Source organism: Nothobranchius furzeri, chromosome 2 (assembly GCF_043380555.1).
Source record: "Nothobranchius furzeri strain GRZ-AD chromosome 2, NfurGRZ-RIMD1, whole genome shotgun sequence".
NCBI lineage: Eukaryota > Metazoa > Chordata > Actinopteri > Cyprinodontiformes > Nothobranchiidae > Nothobranchius > Nothobranchius furzeri.
The window spans coordinates 16,553,863-16,578,778 of NC_091742.1; the positions used below are offsets into that span (position 1 = coordinate 16,553,863).

General features: G+C 49.2%; 3 protein-coding genes across 5 annotated transcripts; 2 read left to right on the forward strand and 1 right to left on the reverse strand.

Moving 5' to 3' along the window:
* brf1b (BRF1 general transcription factor IIIB subunit b) lies at positions 1-24,727 on the reverse strand. The gene is made up of 19 exons (XM_070548835.1): positions 24,589-24,727; positions 24,018-24,223; positions 15,297-15,377; positions 15,051-15,224; positions 14,696-14,727; positions 14,557-14,629; positions 5,611-5,760; positions 5,376-5,469; positions 5,016-5,142; positions 4,709-4,748; positions 4,519-4,629; positions 2,714-3,016; positions 1,739-1,800; positions 1,510-1,591; positions 1,377-1,429; positions 1,039-1,301; positions 916-964; positions 381-549; positions 1-291 (listed from the first exon to the last, which is right to left on the reverse strand). The coding sequence occupies exons 2-19, from the start codon at positions 24,199-24,201 to the stop codon at positions 260-262; spliced, it is 2,079 nt and encodes a 692-aa protein (XP_070404936.1). The 5' UTR covers positions 24,202-24,223; positions 24,589-24,727; the 3' UTR covers positions 1-259.
* LOC139066349 (BTB/POZ domain-containing protein 6-B-like) lies at positions 5,940-13,535 on the forward strand. Of its 2 annotated transcripts, none has more exons than XM_070548836.1 (5): positions 5,940-6,493; positions 7,121-7,379; positions 11,640-11,730; positions 11,848-11,966; positions 12,134-13,535. In XM_070548836.1, the coding sequence occupies exons 2-5, from the start codon at positions 7,174-7,176 to the stop codon at positions 13,164-13,166; spliced, it is 1,449 nt and encodes a 482-aa protein (XP_070404937.1). In that variant the 5' UTR covers positions 5,940-6,493; positions 7,121-7,173; the 3' UTR covers positions 13,167-13,535. The 2 variants fall into 2 exon arrangements, with proteins under 2 accessions (XP_070404937.1, XP_070404938.1); XM_070548837.1 differs by having other exon boundaries at positions 5,940-6,492; positions 7,106-7,379.
* On the forward strand, positions 15,437-23,934 carry LOC139066347 (uncharacterized). Of its 2 annotated transcripts, none has more exons than XM_070548833.1 (21): positions 15,437-15,698; positions 15,786-15,844; positions 16,659-16,742; positions 16,818-16,945; positions 17,032-17,169; positions 17,425-17,502; positions 17,699-17,869; positions 18,478-18,574; positions 18,653-18,876; positions 18,964-19,129; positions 19,206-19,414; positions 19,917-20,034; positions 20,107-20,309; positions 20,836-20,953; positions 21,042-21,211; positions 21,294-21,391; positions 21,616-21,731; positions 21,812-21,962; positions 22,176-22,852; positions 22,918-23,142; positions 23,875-23,934. In XM_070548833.1, exons 1-21 carry the CDS (start codon positions 15,673-15,675, stop codon positions 23,889-23,891), a joined length of 3,273 nt encoding a protein of 1,090 aa, XP_070404934.1. In that variant the 5' UTR covers positions 15,437-15,672; the 3' UTR covers positions 23,892-23,934. The 2 variants fall into 2 exon arrangements, with proteins under 2 accessions (XP_070404934.1, XP_070404935.1); XM_070548834.1 differs by having other exon boundaries at positions 16,662-16,742.
* Positions 24,728-24,916: the final 189 nt, after the last annotated feature.

The following is a 24,916-nucleotide window of genomic DNA, read 5'->3' on the forward strand; positions in this document are numbered from 1 at the left end:
TTCTACTTCAGAGTCTTTATTAAAATGGAATGTTTGTTAACACACACACACACACACCCTTGGGCTCAGCTGTAACATCGATCTGTGGCATGCCCAAACATCTGTGGAAAGCCAACAGGATCGAAATGCTGCTCCATCAGTTTCAGGTGTAAAATGATCAATAACAGCTGATCAGAATAGTTTAAAGGCTTTGATCACATGTTCATCCGACTGAATCTTAAGATGGTTAAATCATTGCCATCAAAGGTCAGGGGCGGAGCTAAAATACTTCCTCTTCCTCACAGCCGTAATCTAAAAGACACAAATCAATCAACCAATCAGCTGTCAGGCATCAATCAGCCAATAACTGAATGCATCTCTATCATCAGACACAGACTGACCTCCAACGAGCTGCAGAGCACTCACACACTCTTCCTCCACCTCATCTTCCTCCTCTTCTATAGGGGGTGGAGCAACTGTGGAGGCGGAGCCTAGGTCTGGGATGGCGTCTGGACTCAGCTCAGCTTCAGGTTCTTTAGCCTCTGCAGCAGGGAGGGTGGCGTGCTCGGCCTAAATGATTCCCATCAAAGGATTATGACTTAAGTCGGACTCAAAGGTTCTAATAAATCTGGTTTCTCGTGGAACCATCTCTGTGTCTTTATTCTTGACCGTTTCAGAACCATCCAAAATGAGTCTTTCAGTGTTCTGACATGTTAAAAAACAAGTCGGACCTGGCCACGCCCAGACTAGAGCTACTGCTCCTCCAGCAACAGGTGGTGATGGTGGGGGTTATGCTAAGTGCACTTACTGAAGATAATTCACTGATCGAATATCCCTTTAGGGGAGGAACAACAATGACTTGTTCACTTGAGGTGAGAAATCGTTAACACGGGACTTGTTAGGGACTTATTAACTTTGATGGGACTTGCTGCTTACCTGAGGAAGTGCTTTCTTCTTCGGTGTGGCAGAAATGAGACAACGGAACCTGAGATGGTCGAGGGGGAAACTTTAGATGATGTCTTTGATGACAGCCTGGGTGATTGATCATTCAACAACTACCTTTTCCTCATGATGATGGTGCTGGTGGAGAAGTCTGGTTTGGTCTCGCTGGTCTTCCTGCGGCGGCGGCTGAGTCTTTTCTGTGTGGGGGTGCCACTGGGCAGGTCAGGGGTCAGTGGGCTGGAACCTCCTGTTGACCCATTCAGGTCTTTGAGGACGTCATAGTTGATCTTACTGGAGATCTTTTTCCTCTCTAGCATCTTCTCGATGGCCTCCCCCACTGTTGACGCCTCAATCTGCTCACGTTTCTTGTACTTCTTCTTCTGCAGGCAGAGGTCAGAGGTCAAGATGGCACTGAGGTCCCCGTGCCAGAAAACCAGGAGACCTGTTTCTCCTACCTTCTCCTTGTAGGTGCCCTCTTCTTTCTCCTTATTGATCCTGTCCTCCTTTTCTGGAAACATCAATTGAACTTGGATCAGTTTGTAAAGAGTCAAGAATCTGATCAGGTGGTGTGTCACATGACTGTCCCACCTTTCTGCTCTTTAAGGTACTCCTCGTTCTGTTTCATCCACAGCTCCGTTTTCACCCGAACCTCCTTATCATTCAGGATGTACTGCAGCAGGTAGAAGCGGCCAGTTAGGGAACGACACTTAAATGCTACTTTTTCACAATAAAAGTCTCGCAAACAAACACACCTGGGGGACTAAGATGTTTGATAAAGGTGTGATGCTGCTCAGGTGAGGTCTCGGGTTGAGCTCACCTTTTCAATCTCCTGGTCATCGATGCCTTCCAGGTTCAGTTCTCCGCTCTCTGGTGGCTCATCTGGAACAAACACAAGTAAAACTAAGTTCATGATCTTCAACCGTAACTTTCCACCCTAGTGTTCATCTGATGTTCACATGAATTGATTACTTTCTAAAGTCAGTCTAGAATTGGGTTTCTATAGCAACAGGTCATCCTTTACTCATTCTGTAAAGCAACCCTTGGTCAAAATGACAACCCTTCCGTCTTAGATTACGGTGACATCATTTATAGGACCGCTTCCAAAAAAACGTCTTCATGAACTCGATGTCATTCATCACTCAGCACCCTGTTTGGTCACTGGTGCCCCTTTCACTACTCACCATTGTGATCACTCGTTAACTGGCCATCCCTCCATTCCTGCAGGATGCTGCATTGGTTAAGGTTACCCTAACCCTAGCCCGTCATATCTTCTCTCATTACTCATCACTTCCATCAACCAGCACCATTTACGTTCCAGTAACTTCATCTCTATGGTTATTCCCAGAACTCGCACCTCCTTTGGCCGCTCCTCATTCCAGTTTGCTGCTTCCAACGACTGGAATGAGCTGCAGAAACCACTGAAGCTCACTACCTACATCCCATCATCTACCTTCAATAATTCATGGTGATCAATAGTTTCTGATCAGTGTTCCTGCTTCTGAGTATTAAAGACTGTTTAGTCTGGTCTGACTGCTCGTACATGTTATATATGAGAACGTTGTCTTTATGTCTGTTTATCTGCTAATCTGGTCTGTTCTTTGGTGTAAAGCTAGCTGCTGCTGCCTCTGGGCCAGATCCTCGCTGGAGATGAGGACGAGTTCTCAGTCCGCTCATCTGGTTAAATAAAGGTTCAATAAAATTTTAAAAACAAAGTCGATCACACAGACGTCACCAAGACTTGACAATGATGTCCTACAGAAGTTTGATGATGTAATGTGATGTGTTAACGTACCACTTGGTTTTGTTGAGGCCTCTGACTCGCTGAAGGTCTGGAGGCCCAGGCTGGCGGCACTCGGCAACTTTCCCAGGATTACAGAGAGAGGAGGGAGGAAAGCTCGCGGACCCTCCGTTTCAGGCTCCGCCTCCTGCTCACAAAAGCCTTCGTCTGTTTTCTTGCCATGCCCCTCCTCCTCCTGGATCACCTGACACAGGAAGTCCTGGGTCAGGTGTTGGGTGGCAGCCTGGAGATCAGCGTCTTCACTGTCCATCTCTTCTGGTTCGGATGTGGTGGACAGAACATCCTCATCCTCAGGAGCTGAAACCCAGAAGTACAGGACCTACAGTCTCCATCTGGACCATTCCCCGACACAAAGCGGAAACAGGATCTATTGTTATGTAACGTACCAGCGATCAGAATTTTCTCCAACAAATTGATCAGAAAGTAACGTTCATGTGTGTGGCCCAGAGCACAGACCTCTGCTCCAGTAGAAGACCTAACGTTCTCCACCAAGGTATCGTGCAGAAGCCAGACTGCTGCATCCTCACTCTGAACCAAGTCCAACCTCCTCAAAGTTCCTACGTGACTTTACAGCTTATATGTTGTATAATCAGATGTGCTGAATAAACAAGATGTTTAAAGCACATGTTTGAATAATCTGTGCTTTAATGAATATTGTTCCTGCACTGATCCAGTTCAGATCTTACCTACACCAGATCAGTAGGTGTTGATTTAACGAGCTAATCTATCAGTGCTCACACACATTATAATATATGAATGATAACGTCCACGTCACACACGTGTTTAAAACATGCTCATTCACACAAAGCGTTAACCATCTTTGTGTCTGAAGAAGGCGTGGCTTCTGAGGTGTTTGGTAAAGCCCTCAAACGTGTCAAATCCGGATTTGCCAAATTTGTAAAAAAAATAATAATAATAAATAAACAGGAATTACTTCCCGATTAATTCAGTTTCCAGCCAACTTCTGATTCAGCCAAATTGGTGGAAAAAGCAATTTGAAACCATCTTCTCTTCTGACCTCAAGGTCAAAGCCTCTCTGCGTCGCTGCGAGGGATTACAGACAACGGCCGTGTTCGACATAAGTCAGTTCTGAGCAGATTGGATCACCGGTGATCGGCGAGCAGTGCATGCCGGTTAGATTTGTGTCCGACTTGACGCCGACTTGCTCTGCCGTCATGCCTACGTAGGCAACGATAACCTCGTGAGATCAAGGCGGCCGCAGATTTTGGAGCAAGGCGCTGCAGTTGCTCTCCCTCGGCTGCAAAACCTAGGGCGTGACGGGAAACGCCTGGCTCTCACCTGATCTAAGATCTGATTGGTTCATATTTTGATCCAAACATCCGGTGGTAGAACATGAAATGTTAGTTGGTCACGTGTATTCTGTAGATCATGTAACGTTGATGATGACAACTATATAGGCTCTTTTAACCCTCCCACTGTCCTAATGGGTGTGACCTCGCGAGGAAAGTTGACCATTGAGCAGGGTTGAAGGTTGAAGGCAGGGGTGAGGAGTGAGCACCACTCTGCCATCTAGTGGTCATTTCTTATAACCCTTCACTACGTTTTCATGGCTCATAAACACACATATGTCTAAATAAACTATTTTAGATCATTAAAAATTAAATGTAGGTCTATCTTTTATAGCTACAGGATCCTGAGAGACTGTAGTTTTCCACAGAAAGACATATTTGTCACATTTACATTAATTCCAAAGGAAATTCAGATTTCCCAGCTTCCACCCAGGACTCAAATGCACCTGGTTCCTTAAGGAGGAACTGTCCGGTGGTTCTGTTTGTTACCTGGTGTGGACTGACTGATTTCCTTGCTGTAGGCGGCGTAGATGCCACTGAGCTTGGGTCGGCTCTTCTCTAGCTCGCTCTCGATCTCGTCTTTGTAGCAGCTGATTTCTCCTGATGGAACCAGAACAAACCAGATGAGTGCCTCAGATGTTCCTCACAGCTCCTGCAGATGTTCTCCTGACAGACTGACCTTCCACCTCGTCCAGCTTCCTGGCCAGCTCCTGCTCTAGCTGCAGGAGAGAACAAAGCAGAGTGAGAAGTGGTTCTGAGGTACCTAGACGCTCTGGTCCTGAACTCACTCACGGGTGAAATACGGTTTCAGGATTTCTGGCTCTGGCGATAAAAGTTCCTTCCTGTGTTCTGATGATCAGTTAACTAGACTGGGCCAGAGGGAGACCTCCAGATCTAAACAGCGTTCCACCCAAATAGAGCTGCAGCTGATTGGCTGATAGATCACACCTCATCTTCTACAGCCAATCAGACACAAAGAGATCTACCTGCTGCATCTTGGCTTTGTGCTGTCCAGCAGTGAAGGAGGGGGGGTCACACTCCTGCTCCAGGTCAACTCGCATAAACTCATCAATGGTCAGCTGACTAGTGGGCGTGTCCTCAAACTCCGTCAACCTGCAGAGAGCGATGGAGAGCTCGGTGATGCGCTGGCTAGACCGTAACAGAGTGGAGGATCATCTAGTTTAATGAGAAGTGCTCACACAGATTTGCATCTAGGTGTTTGATCAGTGTTAAACTTCTCTACAGGGATCCGTTTCAGTCCCTCTGGACAGACCGAGTCCCGGCTCAGACCTTCTGACTGCAATCTGGTCATGTTTACTGGGGTCACTGAGATCTGTGTTCCTCACCTCTTCCTCAGAGTGGTCTGACACACCTTCACCACTCCGATCACGTCTTTCACAGAACGACGAAATTTGTGCATCCGAGCTGCAACCAGGAGAGCTTGGTGGTGGGGGGGGGGGGGGGGGGGGGGAGAAGTCATCATTTACATGGAGCCTCTCAAGATAACAATCACCAGGTTAGCATTTATGAAGTGTACACTGTGTTCTGGTGAACACTGTTGCCACGGTAACTGTGTTATACCTGCCCCACAGAGTCCAGAGGGTCTTCGGCCCATGTGCATCCAGTCCCTCTTCATCCTCTGAACCAGACGGAGAGCTGTCATGGAGACCTCGTGGGTCTTGACCCCAAACTCCAGCATGTGAGCAAAGCGAGGGATGTACAGGCAGGGGTCTGAGGAGGACAGGAAGGTGTAGCTGCAGTGGTCACCGAATTATGTCACTCATCTCTGTGCATCTTGCATTAGAGCGGGGGGGGGGGGGGGGGGGGGGGGCTGGGCCTACTAGGGACAACACTGAGCTGATCCAGAAGGCCATCTCTGTCCTCGGATGCCCCCTCGATCAGAAAGTGGGAGGCAAAGGTAACAAAACTACTAACTCTGATTATGTTGTATGAACAATTCTCCTTCCATGTTCTTGCATCCTTACCTGATCTCTACAATCATCATATACCTATAAAAATCTGATACCCACAATAATCTGATATCTGACACACAGGATTAAATTATTCACTGTGCATCTTTAATCCTGGCTGAGAACCTACTTTGCTGTTACACTGTCACGTCTCCACTGAGGGACAAACAGAACAATGACGGGTTCTGATCTGATGTTGGTGGAGGAACCTGATCCTTCCTCAGGGTTCGGAAGTTGTTTCCAGGAGGACCCTACAGGTGTTCAGACAGCCAGGTGACCAGGGAACGTAACCTGTAAACAATCTGACCTGATCCAGACCTCCAGTCGGAGTTTCGGCCAGCAGGGGGCGCCGCTGACACACTTTCAGAACTGAAAATCAGTAGAGGAAGAAAAGAGGTTTAAAGAACCAAGATGGCGGCTGGACGTGGACAGCAGGCCCGAACCGAACCGGAACACCTGCTTTGAATAGGACCGATTCGGAGCAGGCCCAATAGGTAATAAACGTTCCGGAGCCGGTACTGGGCGCGCGACCGGATCGGTTCCGGAGCCGCTGTAGTCACATTCTGGTTTGATTGAAGCTGCAGCCAGAACCGCGTTTTAGTTCAGCAGAGGCTGACCCGAACACATAACCGTGCTGCACACACTTTCCATAAATTATAATCATGCTAAACACACATTTTTGGAGTCCATGGTTCCTTCTCGCAGCAGGTGAAGAATCCGATCTGAAAGGGGGACGCATATGGACACAACACCTGTTGTCTCAGACCGAACTAATGACGAAAAGCCCAAACGGTTCTGTATAGGACCGGGTCCAGATCCTGTTTAAGGAAGCATGGGGCTGCTCAGGCTAGCTGACACCAGACAGACTAAAGGTCCAGGCTCTTCCCTTTAGTTTATGTTTATTTATTTATTTGGCAGATGCTTTTATCCAAAGCGGCTTACTATTTATAACCCATAGGGCATGTTGTCATCTGTGGGGGTAACCGGAGGAAACCCACGCATGCATGGGGCGATCACGCAACTCCACGCACCATGCAGCCCAGTTAGAGGTGTAACAACACAACCAGAACACGTTATTTACTTCCTGTTGTTTGTTTGTTTTTACTGATCCTCTGTATCAGGATGAGGTCACACTGTGAGAGGGTGGCTCCACCCACTGTGTGAGGAGGAGGCCATGGCAGCAGAACTGTTCTCCACCAGCATTCCTCAGAGTGATGACGAGGAGGTGCTGGAGGGGAAGAAGAGTTTCATCCAGCTGAGTGGGCCGGACCCATCTGCTGACCGGTGCAACCAGCACCACCTGGGTCAGCCAGGTGATGATGACGACGACAGAGAGGAGAGATGCAGCTGGCAGGCAGCCCACCCCACTCTGAGAGAGAGGTAAACAACAACAGCTAACAATGACCGCCAGAGACGTAAACAACAGCTAAACTGTAACCGCCAGAGACGTAAACAACAGCTAAACAATGACCGCCAGAGACGTAAACAACAGCTAAACGATGACCGCCAGAGACGTAAACAGGTAAACGATGACCGCCAGATATGCAAACGACAGCTAAACTGTAACCGCCAGAGATGTAAACAACAGCTAAACGATGACCGCCAGAGACGTAAACAGCTAAACAATGACCGCCAGAGACGTAAACAACAGCTAAACAATGACCGCCAAAGACGTAAACAACAGCTAAACGATGACCGCCAGAGGCGTAAACAGCTAAACAATGACCGCCAGATATGCAAAAGACAGCTACACTGTAACTGCCAGAGACGTAAACAACAGTTAAACGATGACCGCCAGAGAGGTAAACAACAGCTAAACGATGACCGCCAGAGACGTAAACAACAGCTAAACGATGACCACCAGATATGCAAACGACAGCTAAACTGTAACCGCCAGAGACGTAAACAACAGATAAACAATGACCGCCAGAGAGGTAAACAACAGCTAAACGATGACCGCCAGAGAGGTAAACAACAGCTAAACGATGACCGCCAGAGAGGTAAACAACAGCTAAACGATGACCGCCAGAGACGTAAACAACAGCTAAACAATGACCGCCAGAGACGTAAACAACAGCTAAACGATGACCACCAGATATGCAAACGACAGCTAAACTGTAACCGCCAGAGACGTAAACAACAGCTAAACAATGACCGCCAGAGAGGTAAACAACAGCTAAACGATGACCGCCAGAGAGGTAAACAACAGCTAAACGATGACCGCCAGATATGCAAACGACAGCTAAACAATGACCGCCAGAGACGTAAACAACAGCTAAACAATGACCGCCAGAGAGGTAAACAACAGCTAAACGATGACCGCCAGAGAGGTAAACAACAGCTAAACGATGACCGCCAGATATGCAAACGACAGCTAAACTGTAACCGCCAGAGACGTAAACAACAGCTAAACAATGACCGCCAGAGAGGTAAACAACAGCTAAACTGTAACCGCCAGAGAGGTGAACAATAGCTAAACAATGACCGCCAGAGACGTAAACAACAGCTAAACGATGACCGCCAGATATGCAAACGACAGCTAAACAATGACCGCCAGAGAGGTAAACAACAGCTAAACAATGACCGCCAGAGAGGTAAACAACAGCTAAACGATGACCGCCAGAGAGGTAAACAACAGCTAAACGATGACCGCCAGAGAGGTAAACAACAGCTAAACGATGACCGCCAGATATGCAAACGACAGCTAAACTGTAACCGCCAGAGACGTAAACAACAGCTAAACAATGACTGCCAGAGAGGTAAACAACAGCTAAACAATGACCGCCAGAGAGGTAAACAACAGCTAAACGATGACCGCCAGATATGCAAACGACAGCTACACTGTAACCGCCAGAGACGTAAACAACAGCTAAACAATGACCGCCAGAGACGTAAACAACAGGTAAACAATGACCGTCAGAGACGTAAACAACAGCTAAACTGTAACCGCCAGAGACGTAAACAACAGCTAAACAATGACCGCCAGAGAGGTAAACAACAGCTAAACGATGACCGCCAGAGACGTAAACAACAGCTAAACTGTAACCGCCAGAGACGTAAACAACAGCTAAACTGTAACCGCCAGAGACGTAAACAACAGCTAAACAATGACCGCCAGAGAGGTAAACAACAGCTAAACGATGACCGCCAGAGACGTAAACAACAGCTAAGCAATGACCGCCAGAGACGTAAACAACAGCTAAACAATGACCGCCAGAGACGTAAACAACAGCTAAACTGTAACCGCCAGAGACGTAAACAACAGCTAAACTGTAACCGCCAGAGACGTAAACAACAGCTAAACAATGACCGCCAGAGACGTAAACAACAGCTAAACTGTAACCGCCAGAGACGTAAACAACAGCTAAACTGTAACCGCCAGAGACGTAAACAACAGCTAAACAATGACCGCCAGAGAGGTAAACAACAGCTAAACGATGACCGCCAGAGAGGTAAACAACAGCTAAACTGTAACCGCCAGAGAGGTAAAAAACAGCTAAACTGTAACCGCCAGAGAGGTAAAAAACAGCTAAACAATGACCGCCAGAGAGGTAAACAACAGCTAAACGATGACCGCCAGAGACGTAAACAGCTAAACGATGACCGCCAGAGAGGTAAACAACAGCTAAACTGTAACCGCCAGAGAGGTAAAAAACAGCTAAACTGTAACCGCCAGAGAGGTAAAAAACAGCTAAACAATGACCGCCAGAGAGGTAAACAACAGCTAAACGATGACCGCCAGAGACGTAAACAACAGCTAAACAATGACCGTCAGAGACGTAAACAACAGCTAAACTGTAACCGCCAGAGACGTAAACAACAGCTAAACTGTAACCGCCAGAGACGTAAACAACAGCTAAACAATGACCGCCAGAGAGGTAAACAACAGCTAAACGATGACCGCCAGAGACGTAAACAACAGCTAAACGATGACCGCCAGAGACGTAAACAACAGCTAAACAATGACCGCCAGAGACGTAAACAACAGCTAAACAATGACCGTCAGAGACGTAAACAACAGCTAAACTGTAACCGCCAGAGACGTAAACAACAGCTAAACAATGACCGCCAGAGACGTAAACAACAGCTAAACTGTAACCGCCAGAGACGTAAACAACAGCGAAACTGTAACCGCCAGAGACGTAAACAACAGCTAAACAATGACCGCCAGAGAGGTAAACAACAGCTAAATGATGACCGCCAGAGACGTAAACAGCTAAACGATGACCGCCAGAGAGGTAAACAACAGCTAAACTGTAACCGCCAGAGAGGTAAAAAACAGCTAAACTGTAACCGCCAGAGACGTAAACAACAGCTAAACGATGACCGCCAGAGACGTAAACAGCTAAACGATGACCGCCAGATATGCAAACGACAGCTAAACTGTAACCGCCAGAGACATAAACAACAGCTAAACGATGACCACCAGAGACGTAAACAGCTAAACGATGACCGCCAGAGACGTAAACAACAGCTAAACTGTAACCGCCAGAGAGGTAAAAAACAGCTAAACGATGACCGCCAGAGAGGTAAACAACAGCTAAACGATGACCGCCAGAGACGTAAACAGCTAAACGATGACCGCCAGATATGCAAACGACAGCTAAACTGTAACCGCCAGAGACATAAACAACAGCTAAACTGTAACCGCCAGAGACGTAAACAGCTAAACGATGACCGCCAGATATGCAAACGACAACTACACTGTAACCGCCAGATATGCAAACAACAGCTAAACTGTAACCGCCAGAGACGTAAACAATAGCTAAACAATGACCGCCAGAGAGGTAAACAACAGCTAAACTGTAACCGCCAGAGACGTAAACAACAGCTAAACGATGACCGCCAGATATGCAAACGACAGCTAAACAATGACCGCCAGAGACGTAAACAACAGCTAAACAATGACCGCCAGAGAGGTAAACAACAGCTAAACGATGACCGCCAGAGAGGTAAACAACAGCTAAACGATGACCGCCAGATATGCAAATGACAGCTAAACTGTAACCGACAGAGACGTAAACAACAGCTAAACAATGACCGCCAGAGAGGTAAACAACAGCTAAACTGTAACCGCCAGAGAGGTAAACAACAGCTAAACGATGACCGCCAGATACGCAAACAACAGCTAAACTGTAACCGCCAGAGACGTAAACAATAGCTAAACAATGACCGTCTGAGACGTAAACAACAGCTAAACAGTAACCGCCAGAGACGTAAACAATAGCTAAACAATGACCGTCTGAGACGTAAACAACAGCTAAACTGTAACCGCCAGAGACGTAAACAATAGCTAAACAATGACCGCCAGAGATGTAAACAACAGCTAAACAATGACCGCCAGAGCCGTAAACAACAGCTAAACAATGACCGCCAGAGACGTAAACAACAGCTAAACAATGACCGCCAGAGACGTAAACAACAGCTAAACTGTAACCGCCAGAGACGTAAACAACAGCTAAACGATGACCGCCAGAGACGTAAACAACAGCTAAACTGTAACCGCCAGAGACGTAAACAACAGCTAAACAATAATCTCCAGAGACGTAAACAACAGCTAAACAACCAGCGAGCAGTGGCGTAGTTACGGGTCTGCCAGCAGGGGGCGCTGTTGTGATCTGAGCCTGTTTATCGCTGCAGGAACGCTCTGATGTTCAACAACGAGCACATGGCTGACGTTCACTTCATCGTGGGCCCTCGGGGAGAGACCCAGACGGTGCCGGCTCACAAGGTACAGAATGTGGTTTTGGTATTCCAGCAGGTTGAAGTGATCGCTGATTGTGAGCTCGGTCCTGTTCTTGTGTCTTTTGTTCAGACTTGTTCTGACCCGGTTCTATTCATGTTGCAGTATGTTCTTGCAGTTGGCAGCTCTGTGTTTGGAGCCATGTTTTATGGAGACCTGGCAGAGGAACAATCCGAGATCCATATTCCTGATGTGGAGCCGGCGGCTTTCCTCACCCTGCTGAAGTGAGTTCCAGCTCCAGAACAAGTCCACACATGGTCCATGTCTTCACATGTCCGTCCAGCTGCTGTTAGTTGTAGCCAACGGCAACAGAACATGCACTTCCTGCTTACTAACTAGCTAGCAAAAGCATTTCCACTGAGCTAATGTCCCCATCATCTCCTTGTCTCAGGTACATGTACAGCGATGAGGTGGAGCTGGAGGAGGACAACGTCCTCACCACGCTTTATGCTGCGAAAAAATACATCGTTCCAGCTGTGGCCAAGGCGTGCGTTAGCTTCCTGGAGACGAGCCTGGAGGCCAAGAACGCCTGCGTGCTGCTGTCTCAGAGCCGGCTGTTTGAGGAGGCGGAACTAACACAGCGCTGCTGGGAGGTGATTGATGCACAGGCGGAACTGGCGCTGCGCTCCGAAGGATTCTGTGAGATTGACCGGCCAACACTAGAGATAATCCTACAGAGAGAAACACTCCACGTCCTTGAGCTGGTGGTGTTCCAGGCGGTGGTGAACTGGGCCGCGGCCGAGTGCCGGCGGCAGAACCTCCCAGTGAGCCCTCAGAACCAGCGGTCGGTGCTGGGAAAGGCGTTGTACCTGGTTCGGATTCCCTCCATGTCACTGCAGGAGTTTGCAAACGGGCCGGCGCAGTCAGAGCTGCTGACGATGAGCGAGACTCATAACATTTTCCTGTGGTTCACCGCCACCAACAAACCCCACATGGACTTCCCCGTGGCAAAACGGTCTGGCCTGCTGCCGCAGAGGTGCCACCGCTTCCAGTCCTCTGCATACCGCAGCAACCAGTGGCGCTACAGGGGGCGCTGTGACAGCATCCAGTTTGCTGTGGACCGCCGGATCTTCATTGCTGGACTGGGCCTGTACGGGTCCAGCGGGGCCAAGGCTGAGTACAGCGTCAAGATCGAACTGAAGAGACAGGGGACGACTCTGGCCCAGAAACTCACCAAGTTCCTTTCAGACGGATCAAGCAGTACCTTCCCGGTGTGGTTCGAACACCCGGTCCAGGTGGAACAGGACACCTTCTACACGGTCAGCGCTGTTCTGGATGGGCTCGAGCTGAGTTACTTTGGACAGGAGGGGATGACAGAGGTTCAGTGTGGAAAGGTGACGTTCCAGTTCCAGTGCTCATCGGACAGTACCAACGGGACAGGTGTGCAGGGGGGTCAGATCCCAGAGCTGATCTTCTACTGCTGAGCCTGGACCTGGACCAGGGGGTGTTTCAGAAAGCGAGCTATTCCCAAAACCAGTCCTCCTTGTGAGATTCCCGGTGTAACCGTCCCTAAATCGGTTCTACGAACGTGGCTAGCGTGAAGCCCCTCCCAGTCACCATGGTAACACATGCTGGAGAACAAACCTGCTCCGTGGCAGGCTAGCAGCTAGGCTAGCTGAAGCTTTGTGAATATGGTTGGACGAGGAAAGTGACATCACCTTTTTCTTGTGGGTGGCTGGCAGCTACCAGGTGGTGAATTAGCGCCACCGCTGGCCCTCAGCGGTAGCTGCAGCTTTATTCTTGACAGCTAAATTATGAATAAAAGTGGAGTTTAAACATGAGCTCTGAATGGACATACGCCTTTGTTGTGTTTAATCTTCATTTGCAGCCAGGAGCGTCTGATCCCCTGATGTCAGCATCATTAATAAGTATAATTATACATCAGCTTTAGTCTGGGACGGACCCGTATCATTAACACGCTGTCCTCTTTATGTTAAATAGCTTTAAACTAGCTTACAGCTGCTAACAGCACACGTAAGCTAGTTATGTACTCTGGTCACACGAGGCAAACACGCTGACGTTTGTTCTGAATGACATACGTGACGTAACGGTGAGTAACATGAGAGCTAAACGGTTTACAGCGTTAACGGTAGGGTCATGTGACCGTTAAAACTCACAGCTGCTCAGCAGGAACAAAGTCCTCCAGTCTCTAAACATCCAGACTCTGGAGCAGAACACGAAAACCACATAAATGATGAAAATTAAATAAAATAAGTGGAGAAACAGGAGCTGAAGCGGACATCTGGCGTTGCCGTGGAAACGTGTAAACTGAGCGTTGTGACTAAGCAGCTCCAGCTTCACAGCTTTAATCAAACAGCTGATGCTCTCTGTTTTAGTTCAGATATCTGTAGTCCTCGTAGGCGTGGATGAATAATTATCGCTCCGTCTGGATGAAGAACGAGGCTCTGTCCTTTCCTTCCATCATCATTTATCTGGGATCGATTACCAGTGTCTTTCTATGGACGCGCGTGATCCGTGATTCCTGACCCTCGCTTGGATTAGGGGGGAGCGAATCCATCTGAAGATCGTTTATGGCAAACCCGGGAGGGGAGGGGAGCGCTAGGTCAAGCAGCGATGTTCTAAACTGGCTGTCTGGAGCCCTCCTGATTGGTTACTGGTTTGTTGAAAAACAAATAAAAAAGTTTGTGCAACTGAAACAAAAGCCTCCATGTTTCCTTCAGGGATAGCTGATTACACCACCATTGTGGAAAATGTGTTTGCATGACTTGGTGCTGTCGGCCAATCCCGCTGCAGCTACTCCTGGTCACATGTTTAACCTGTCCTGTGGTGGGAGACATGTTGATCTAGTCTCACCTATGGCGGGGGCGTTGATGCAGAGCTCCCGGGCCAGCAGCAGGAAGGTCTTCCCCAGGATGTAAACGTTCACCTGGACAGGATGTGGACATGACTCGTCTGAAGCTCAGTGAGACAGCTGGTCTGGGACCAGTCTTACCTGCAGTAGGTCACTCAGGTCCAGCAGCATGTCTGATGGTTGGTTCAGGAAACCAGAGGGTTCTGGGAGAGTCCAGCTGCAGCCTCATCGTGGCTCACATATCAGAACCCAAAGCTTAGCCCTAGCAGCCCATCAGAACTGGATTCAAACCATCAGGTTTTGATTTATGACCAGTTAAGGCCCAAACAACCCAGTCAGTTCCCAGTTCCCCTCACTGGTTCACCTGAAGCATCCACTGCCTCAGGTGGGTGTTTCAGGTACCAGTGAGGAAGGCTCGGCTGCAGCTGTCCCTTAGCTCAGACTCGCAGCTTCCACTGCACATGCTCAGAACTCCTAAGGCCAGTTGCTAGGATACGAGGCGTGCCCTCAGTGCGACACACCAGATAGAGGCAGGCGGCGATGACGTGCTCCATCTTCCGTCCTCGGGTCAGGTGTTTACTGACAACCAGCTTGAAAAAGTTGAAGGCCGTGTCCAGACAGTGCTGGTTGAGCTGCAGCTGGCTGCCCAGCTGCTGAATCTGACGCTTACCTGCACACACAGATGGCTCATCACACCTGGATCACACCCCACCAACAACAGGTGCCTCCAGTCCAAACTCACCACTCTGCAGGGTCTGAGCTCTGGACTCCTTCCCAACGCTGACGTGGAAACCAGAACCAAGGAGAGGCGCTTTAGCCGGACCTACAGATGCACACAAAGCAGAATGCTGCAGGACTCTGGACCTCTACGGGGCTGGAAAGCATGAAAACTGTTTAGTTGGTCACTGTTTTTACTCTCGTTTCCATAGCGATGAGTCATGCAGTGTGTGTGTGCCTAACCCCTGAGCTTCAGCCTGTAATCAGGCCCAACTAGCCTCACCTGAGGAGGTTTTGTGGTTACCTTGACAACCAGTTGATTAGTTCACCTGGTGGCAGCAGCTCAGGTTTTCCTCCACAGAACTGGAGCTTCCAGCCGTTAGTGTGTCTCCAGCTTCAGCATGAGAATTACCGTGTTCATCTCCCAGTGAGTTTTCTCCATGTCTCACCTGAGCAGGTGCAAGCCAGCCGTACCTGCTCAGGTGAGACACAAAACTTCTGCTTTGTCTTCTAGGCTGCTTTTGCTCTCCTGCTGCATCACTAAAGCAACCAAAGCTGGAGACCACCTGGAAGGTAACCTGCTGCTCTAGGGCTGCACAATATATCGTAAATATATCGTTATCGTGATATCAGCAAACACGGTATGCATATCGCTAAGAACAGATAAATATCGTAATAATCGTCAGCTCAGATGTTTGCTACACATGATGCATGCTGTCAGTCAAACGGAAGCATGATGCTTTTTTAAACGAATCAAGTAGAGCTCTTCATCCATTTGGCCAATCGGGTGGGTTCTCATAGGTTAGAGTCGCGCCCCCAAGGTGGACGGCACTTAATTTAGCTGGTTAGCAAACATCTTGAGTTTTAGTTCTGCTGGTTCTGCTTTTCCCGGGATCTACTGATCGCTTTCTTTTCCCTTTCCTCACATCTTATGCTTCTTAAATTTTTATGATTTTTTTTTTTATTTCTTTGTTTTTGATTATTTTTGTTCCTGAGTGAAGTTATTTATCGGAAGTAATCTAGTCATCGCAGTATTAATCACTGTTAGGGAGTATCGCTGCCCTGTTGCACTGAGTCTTCTCACACTGCAGAACGTTTGGGTCACACTCGTCTGCAGTTCATGTAGGAAAGCCGTTGTGTCTGAAATGTTTCAGTCTGAGATGCAGAAGGTTGGGTTGGCAGGGGTATTGGGTCAGAGCGCCGGGTTGGCGCTGATGGAGCCACTTCCTGTCCGTCGTTCAGACTCCTGGTTCTGGTACTCACCAGGAAGTTCTGAACCCGTTTCCTTCAGCCCATCAAACTCATCTGAACTGTCCAATCTACTTACTTCAGAACCTGTTTGACCTTTAACCTTCAGCCTGCGCTAACACAGTCTTGGTTCTGTCAGCAGACCCGGTCAGGTCCCAGTGTCGGGATCGGTACCTGTGGATCCAGGTGGCCTCGGCCCTGCCCCCTCACTTCAAGGCTCTAGGTCGGTTCATCATTGTAAAACTTACACCTGTTGCAGTCTGTCCACCTGTCTCACGTGTCCCCCGTCCTCGTGCAGATGAAGACAGGGTCCACCTCATCGACCAGCAGCTCGCTTCGCGCTGCGGTTACACCATCAGCACCATCAGGAAGGAGGGCTTCACCATCTTCAGAGCCTCCTTTTTCTCCTGCTTCACCCGCCACCAGGTACCAGTTTAAGACCCGGTCCGGTTCAGTCTGGTCTAGTCCAGGGACAATGACCCGTCCAGGTGCTGAGTCTTCTTGTTTTTCAGAACAACGAGTTCACATTCCGGTTTAATGTGATGGTGAGTGACGGAGGTGGAAGGTGGAGCAGTTGGCCCGTTTCAGCGCTCTGTCCTGGTCCCAGCTGGACCCATAGGGAGATCACCTGTGAGGAGAATTTCATGGAGGTCAGACCCCCTTTCTACTGACCTGACAGCATTAGAACAGACCGCGGGTGGTTCTGCACCGTCTAGATCAGCCAAGGGTGCTAAACTCCTGTCAGATCTTAATATTCATGTTTTTGGAAGAGGGGACGACCCGTGGGAGTCAAGTCCCGGTAGCGGTAGCTCGTCACCATCAGTGGGTGAATGTGTGTTGGGTAGAGCACTCTGGAGTCCTCTGGCTCTACACAGGTGTAACCTTCTGCTGTGATGTCATTGCAGGTGAATTTGAACAGAGGGTCTTCATGTGGAGGCCAGGGCACTGAGGGGGGACAGGTGTGGCAGAAGGCCCTCTTTCAGGTAAACAAGAGGTCAGGTTCATCATCCTGGTTTCATCTGTGATCCAGTAAATAATCCATCTGCTTCTACAAACACAACCAGTGCCCCTGCAGTCTTCAGATCAAACATCTACTGGGAGAACACCTGGATCTCCTATCTTCACTGGCTCATCCAAAAAACACCTACACAATGGTGACCTTTGGTTTGTGCGTTTCAGGCTCAGAGGACTGCAAGCTTGGCCTGGCAGCTGATGTTCCTGCAGAGCAACGGGCAGACCATCGCCATGTCTGTCCCAGAGGCCCAGACCTGGGGCTACACCCTGGTCTCCACCACTCAGAGGGTGGTGCTCCGGTCACCGTACAAACAGCCCCATGCTGATGTCACAATGGTGAGTCACCACCAAGACTTCCGTTCTGTTGGTGTGACGGTAGATGTTCTAATGTCAGCAGGTGCTCCTACAGGCCTGACGCAGGCTAAACGCAGTGCTGGGCGTCTTACGTTAAAGGAACTAGTTATAGTTACATATTACATTTTCCAAAAACTAATTGAGTTAGTAACTCTGTTACCTGATTGTAAAAGTATTCAGTTACCTAACAAAGTGACTGTGTTGTTACTTTAATGTTTGCTAACGTCTACAACATGAACGATTTTTACCATCTGGAATAAACAAGTCGGAGATCTGGAACCATCATTCCTACAGGGAACAACGAATCCTGGAATACCTGGGGTTTGTAGCCATGCTCTAGTAAGGGAGTAAAGCACTGCTTCACATGGCCAGTGTTGCAAAGATGGGAAAAGTAATTGGATTACTCCTTTGTCTAAAGTAACATTACTCCTAACGCGTTCAGGGCCCCTGACCTGTGGAACAGGTCTGTGTAGTCCACGGTTCAGACTAGGGTTGACACTAGCCTTCTGATCCTGGTCGGGTGTGGGCTGTACAACTTGGCAGACTGGATCTAGTCTGTGCTCTGGAGCTAACCCAGCAGGTGTTTTTAGGTGGCTGGGGTTCCAGTTGAGGTGGTCCAGGTGTCCCTGTTCTTCAAGCAGAAGCTCATGCTGGTAATGATGGACATGTCCATGGCCTGCATCGTCGGTAAGTTCTCCACGGTCCTGAAGAATGATCCCTGCTGGCTGGAGCCTAGCTCAGCGCTGGTTTGTTGATCCGTCTAAGATTCCAGCTCGTTCGACGGCACCCAGCTACTCTGGGACATCCCTCAAGTTCTACCCACTCTGGCTGGGGAGGGAGCCAGATTTGAAAGTCAAAGATTCAGTCTGGGACTGGACGGTGTGCTTCTGGATAAAGATGCTGCTGCCTCCAGAGGACTCAGGCTGGCTCAACAAGGAGGAATGGTGAAGATCGGTATTCCTTTTGGAGCAGAAGGAGGATTTAGGAAGGTGGGTTCGACGATGGCCACATCTGAGGATGTAAATGTTCTGTTGGTACAGAAACCGAGCTCTGATGTTTTCTGTTGGTCTCTGCAGAGTTTGGTGGAGGGAAATGTTTACAAGGAGGTTTATGTGATCCCCTTGATGTATGAGCATGTCTTCTCCTTGGTTTATGAAGATGGCAACAGCATCGACACAAGACACCGAATCCTGAAAGTGCTCGAGACACCACTGATCAGTCGTCTGCCCTTCTGCATCAACAGTAGGTTTCAGACCCGACGAGTGTGAGTGGTTTTCTCTGAATGCTTCGTTGTTCATCTGTGGCTTCCTTCCTGCAGAGACCGTTGGTGACCACCAGCAGTTCTGGATCTACTTGGGAAACATCCCAGCAGATGTGCTGTTGGAGGGCATCAGGATCAATGAGAAGCAGATGTTGGTTTTGGGGAAGCCAGAGGGTGGCTTGAGCATCAGTCCGATTGTTCATGAGAACGGTAGCCGGGCCTACGATGTGAGGCTGCCCTTCAATGATGCTGCAGTAGACTGGACGGTGAGAATGGGCTAGGGTTGGAGCCTAAAGGCCGATTCTCCTCCGTCGGCTCGAGCGTGGAGTCGCCAACACGCGTTGACGTAGACGTTTTCCCTTTACACCTTTCCGTTAGCAGGTCATCAGTGGGTGTAAGGATTCTCTGGGGCATCCTGCCATCATTGCAGTCATGTCTCTGGCATGTTTATGCATTTCAGAGACTTGTTGACACAAACAAACTTGTCCGTCTTTCTCCTCCACCTCTTCGTGAGGTCACCACCTCCAAACGTACATTTCCTGACCGGTATAAATGAGGCGTTCTCTGCCCCTAAACGTCTTTGGTGTTATTGTTTGAGGGCGACGGTGGTGCTGTTGAGGGAAGTGGAGTCCTGATGCAAGTTTGTGGTCTCATCAGTTAAAAATGTTGACATGTGGCGGAGCCCTTGAGCCAACACAAGTCGCCGTTGCGTGTCGCTGTGCTCACGCTGCCATCAGGAGGGTTTATTTTCACTCTGGTTCTCAACAGAATGAGGGTGGAGGTGTGGTGCTTTACTCCATAAACATGAACTTTACTCTGAACACCGTGCCCCAGAAGGACGTCTACTACCACCAAGCATCCGTCACAGCACGAGTGTTCGATGCCTGTAAGTACAGACCCTTCACTTGTGCTCTTTGACCCAAAACGACATGATTTTATGTTCTGGTTCTTCTTGAAGTTCCTCCAGAGGTCACAGCAAAATGTTTGGATGGAGGAATTTCTTTCAGTGTGGTCAGGCCGTCTCTGAGCCTGTGGGAGGTGGGCATCGGCCACGAGCCTCTGACTGCAGAGCTGGTGTCCCAAAGAGGTTACCACCTGACCAACGACAGCCACAGAACCATTCTGGACGTCCCGCTGTTCTCAGTCGGCTACACTTACGAGGTGAGCGTCCATGAACCAAAGCTTTTCTTACAGATCTGCTTCTGAAAAGCTGTTGATCCTCCAGATCATCTAAGATCCAACAGGACTATACCGACCATTTACTGGAGCCCTCTGTTCCACATTAGACTGTTTAGACTTCAGTCAGGAAGTTAGCTTGGATCCAACCTGTTGTCAGAACAGCACTGGGCTTCTGTGGGGCTGAGGGTGGTGGTTCCTGGAGACCAGGGTTGATGGAGGCATTGAAGACCTTGTGGCTCAGACTAAAGGCCTGATGCGATCCTCCAGAAGAGATGTTTGTTCCCTCGCAGAGTGTCTTCCTGGTTCGGGGGTGTTCTACTTTGTCTGGCAGAACTTTTTCTCTGTGGTATTTGAGCGTGGGATTTGAGGACTTAAGGAGCTTCTTAAGTATGAAGTAATCTAACTTTGTTCTTCTTGCCAGGTTGAGTAATGAACAGAGACCCATGCAGGTGACTTTACGAATGTTTTATCCACCAGAGTCATCGCTAACCTGTTTTCATTTCTTCAGGAAATCAACTTGGCAAACTTCTACGCAACATTCAAGCTGCTTTTACGAGACTCTAAAACTCTGGAGATCCAGGCATCTGCCTCCAAGCGCTGCCTCTTCAGAACTGAAGACATGATCGGTAACCACGCTGAGCGGTTAATCCCTGTGATGGGTTCAGACCTCCGCTCAGACCTGACTGCACTGATGTTCGTTGTCTCTGGGGTCAGTTTGTTCTGCAGATGGTACCATGACGGTGGTGGCAAACCCAGCCTCTACCTGGCCAACAGTCCAGCCTGAACGAACCAGCCTGCTGGACCGCACCTGTAAACCCAAGCAGACTGATGGGGTCCGCGTTCTGTTCGAGTTCAACGTAAACTCCTGTGGAACCAAAGCCATGGTACAGTTCTGCTGCTTACTGAGTGGATCGGTTGTCCTACAGGTGCTCAGGGATTTCACATGATCCATTAATGGTCTTACAGGCTGGGGACTGGTACGTGGTTTATGAGAATGAGATCCTTCATGATCGACTTCTCATCGCAGATGGACCAAACTTCATCTCTAGGGAGCCACAGTTCAAGTAGGAGCATCCAAACCCCAACATGAATACCTCCTCATTGGTGCAATAAGATAAACGACTGTTAATGTTGGTGATGAGTGACCTGCACCTTTCTGACTTGGTGCCTTACACTAGTCTTTACAAGCTGACTGGTTATTAGATGTATTTGTTGGGCTGTACTCGGCAGCTTTATGGTGCTCACCTGCAGTGATGATTAAAGGTTCTGATGTGTGATGTTCTAACAGGGTGACTGCAAGATGCTTCTATCCTCTGAGTGCCATCAACCGCCTGTCTGTGGACCGGACCAGCACCTCAAAGACGCCTGGTTTTGGATCAGTTAGAGTCTACGAAAGCCTCAGAGGTTTGAGTTCTTCAGTGTGGAACACTGTCTTCTGCTACATGTGGAGAACACCTTTAACTAACTGCTCCACCCAAACCCAGCTACAGGAGGAACCCTGACTCAGCTGGGCCCCAGGCCTGGGCCCAACCTGGGATCGAACCACTTCCTCACAGAACCAGCAGAACCGAGCCAACCGCACTCCTCCCCAAACCAGGACCGCTCTTCAGAACGTCAAACCAACCAGCTTTCCCAGTAAGTTTCAGAACCTGGTAACTGGTGGTGGTGGTGGTGGGGTTAGGCTAGGCCCACCGGTGGTGGTGGTGGGGTTAGGTTAGACCCACCACAGAGTTGGTCAATTTTTGATCAAAGTTCTGATCAGCAGAACCCATCCCTGCAGAGAACGGAGGTCTCATTCAGAGAAGCAGAAAGTCTTCCTCAAACTAAGTGTCCTGTGAACCTTCACAGGTCTTCAGATGGTGAGGCAGAGGCAGCCAACCCGGTAGAGCAGATGGTCCATGTTTCCCCGTTCCAGCACAAGTCTCCTCAAACCCATCAGCTCCACCCAATCCACCAATGGGACCACATCAGAAATGAGCTGCCACACTCCAGAAAGCATGAGACTCTGGCTTCTGCCAATTCCCAAACTTCCCTCTCCGACTGGTCTAGACTCCTGCAGGAGTCCTTCCACCATGAACTACCTCCTGCAGCGAGCGGAGACGTCCCAGGCCTGGAATGGCTGAGATCTGTGGACGGGTGGAATGCTCAGACCAGAGTGCAGAACATTAGGGTGAAACCTCCCAGCAGGTTTGTGTCTTCTGGCCCACATTTGAACCAGAAGTCTGTTGTTCAACCAGCACATTCCCAGAACTCTGGACCCTCCCAGTATAGCAGTGGCCTGATTGGTACCAGGGGTGATCAGAACCAGTGGACCTCCCAAAAGACTAAACATGGAGGTTCGAGCACAGGGGAAGAGCGTGTTCTAGAGAGACTAGGAACGCTGGAGCAGACCAGACCAGAGCCGCCTTCATTAATAAACTTTACTTATCCGTCTCCAAACAAAGCCGTGCATCAGTCCAGCTGGGTCCAGTTGTTGGCTGAAATTAAAAATGGACGACGGGAACATGTTTCGTTTCATACTCCAGGTAACACCCAACCATCATGTCAGCTGATAAGGGTCTTGTTTTCAACTGTAACTGTTTACCATCAGGAGCATCTCACGTCAGACTTCCCCCAGCTGGTCTCCCGGCTCTGAGCGAGAGCGGCAACAGGATGTTCCACCAGAGCCACGTCCAACACCTGCCGGCAGGAGCAGGGTCCACTCCTCTCGTAACGTACGCTGAAGGTTCGGACTCGCAGCCGAAGATGCAGAGGCTGGCCTGTGGAGCTGGACCTGATCCATATGAAGCCAGCGTTCATGAAGGATTGGTCAGAGGTACTGCCACTCGGCATCCACATCATGCACCCGGCTTGTAGGAACCAGACCAGGTTCTTCAGACCCCTTTTGTTAGAGCCAAGGTTTCTGAGCCATCGATGCAGAACCAGCCTTTAAAATGGAACAGCTGAGTGAATCAGAACCAACAGACACTGATGGCTCAGAAATCCCTGGATAGAGTGGTTGTTCCTGACTGAGCAGGAGCTCGGACTCGTTTTCCCTACGGGAACGGGACAATGTCGGGTTGGAACATATTTAAGGTTCTGCTGCTCGCCTGCAAGGCTTGAAACGGCCTTCATACGCCACTGTGGGTGTGCCCCGGGGCAGCTGTGGCTCCCTGTAGCTTAACCATCAGCGTGTGAATGGATGAATGCACTGTAAAGCACTTCAGAGTCCTGACTCTGAAAGGTGTGGGTCATTCATCAGTTATGTTTCAGACCTTCTGAACTTTAGTGTTCCACCACACGCTCTCAGATCTCAGCAGAGCTCGTGCTCGTTTCTTTCTGCCCATCAGTGTGGAATGATGTGGGGCAGGTGAGCTCTGTAGAGGTTTTAAAGCGAAGATAAGGACCCACTTTTAGTTTTATTGGTTTTTATTGTCGTGCTTGTAAGTTTTCTGTTTGCATCTTTGGTTCTGTGCCGCCTCTTTTAGCTACTTTGTTGGACTATAAACTTAATATTAAAGCTGTAACCCGTGAAAACCAAGAGCTGACGTTTGTTTCTGTCCTGCAGGCAAACCGCTCGGCTGAAGATGAAGCGCCACACTTGTGTTAATAAAGGTTTTTGAATCCACTGCATGTGTCGATCATTGCATCAACCATCTGTTTCTGTGGCTGGGCTCAAACCCAAGGCACATCCTGCCAGACGAGGCTCACCATCAGCAGAGACGAACTGGCCCACTGTCGAGGACACGCCCCCGCTTCCCTCCACAAACTGGACCTCAGACACTATGATGTTGTCCTCCAGAACCGAACCACAGCCCGTGCACACGGCGCTGCCCCGAGCCTGGTCCACATCGATGTCAGACCCCCCACAGGTCTGACACACCCGGGAGCTCATGGTGAAGGTTAGAGTTCAGCACCTGAAGAATAGAAGGAGTTTAACAGGAACAGAAACCACTGGAATCTCAGTGCTCTATTCTTTACTTGGATGTTGATCCAGAGCTGGAATCACATCTTGAGACACAACCAGAACCGGGCCAGATTCGGTTTGACCCACCTGTGACTCTTGGCAATAAAACTCTAAACATTATTAATTGCTACTGTTAAGAAACTTATCCTAAAGAAAAGAGCGTGGCCATGGTGACTATCATGGACGATGCTATCTGATATGGCTGCTGTCTGGTTGCCCTGCTGTTACCAGTGTTACCCGGTCATAACATCCATGCACAACATCAACACACATGCACAAGCCTACGCTACTGAAGACCCAATCATAAACACCAACCTGAGTAAAGGTCCAGTTTCACGGAACCAACCCTTCTGTCAGTCCCTTTACGAAAGGAAAACAAAGAGCAAATTTGACTCAACCTGTACTCGAACCGCAATCCTTTCACTCCGCAGACGCCATTATAACCACTTGACTACCAGAACGGCTGCTAAGTGCTGGCCCAAAGTCTTCATTACCACTAAATGCGGTTCTGTTTCTCTTATCTGTTGGGCATCTGGAGTTCTCCGAGTAACAACGAATCGATCATTCTAACTGATTATTGTTTTCCACTGGCGTCGCGCACTTGTTACGTACTATGTACGCACGCTGTCGCCCCGCCCGGTGA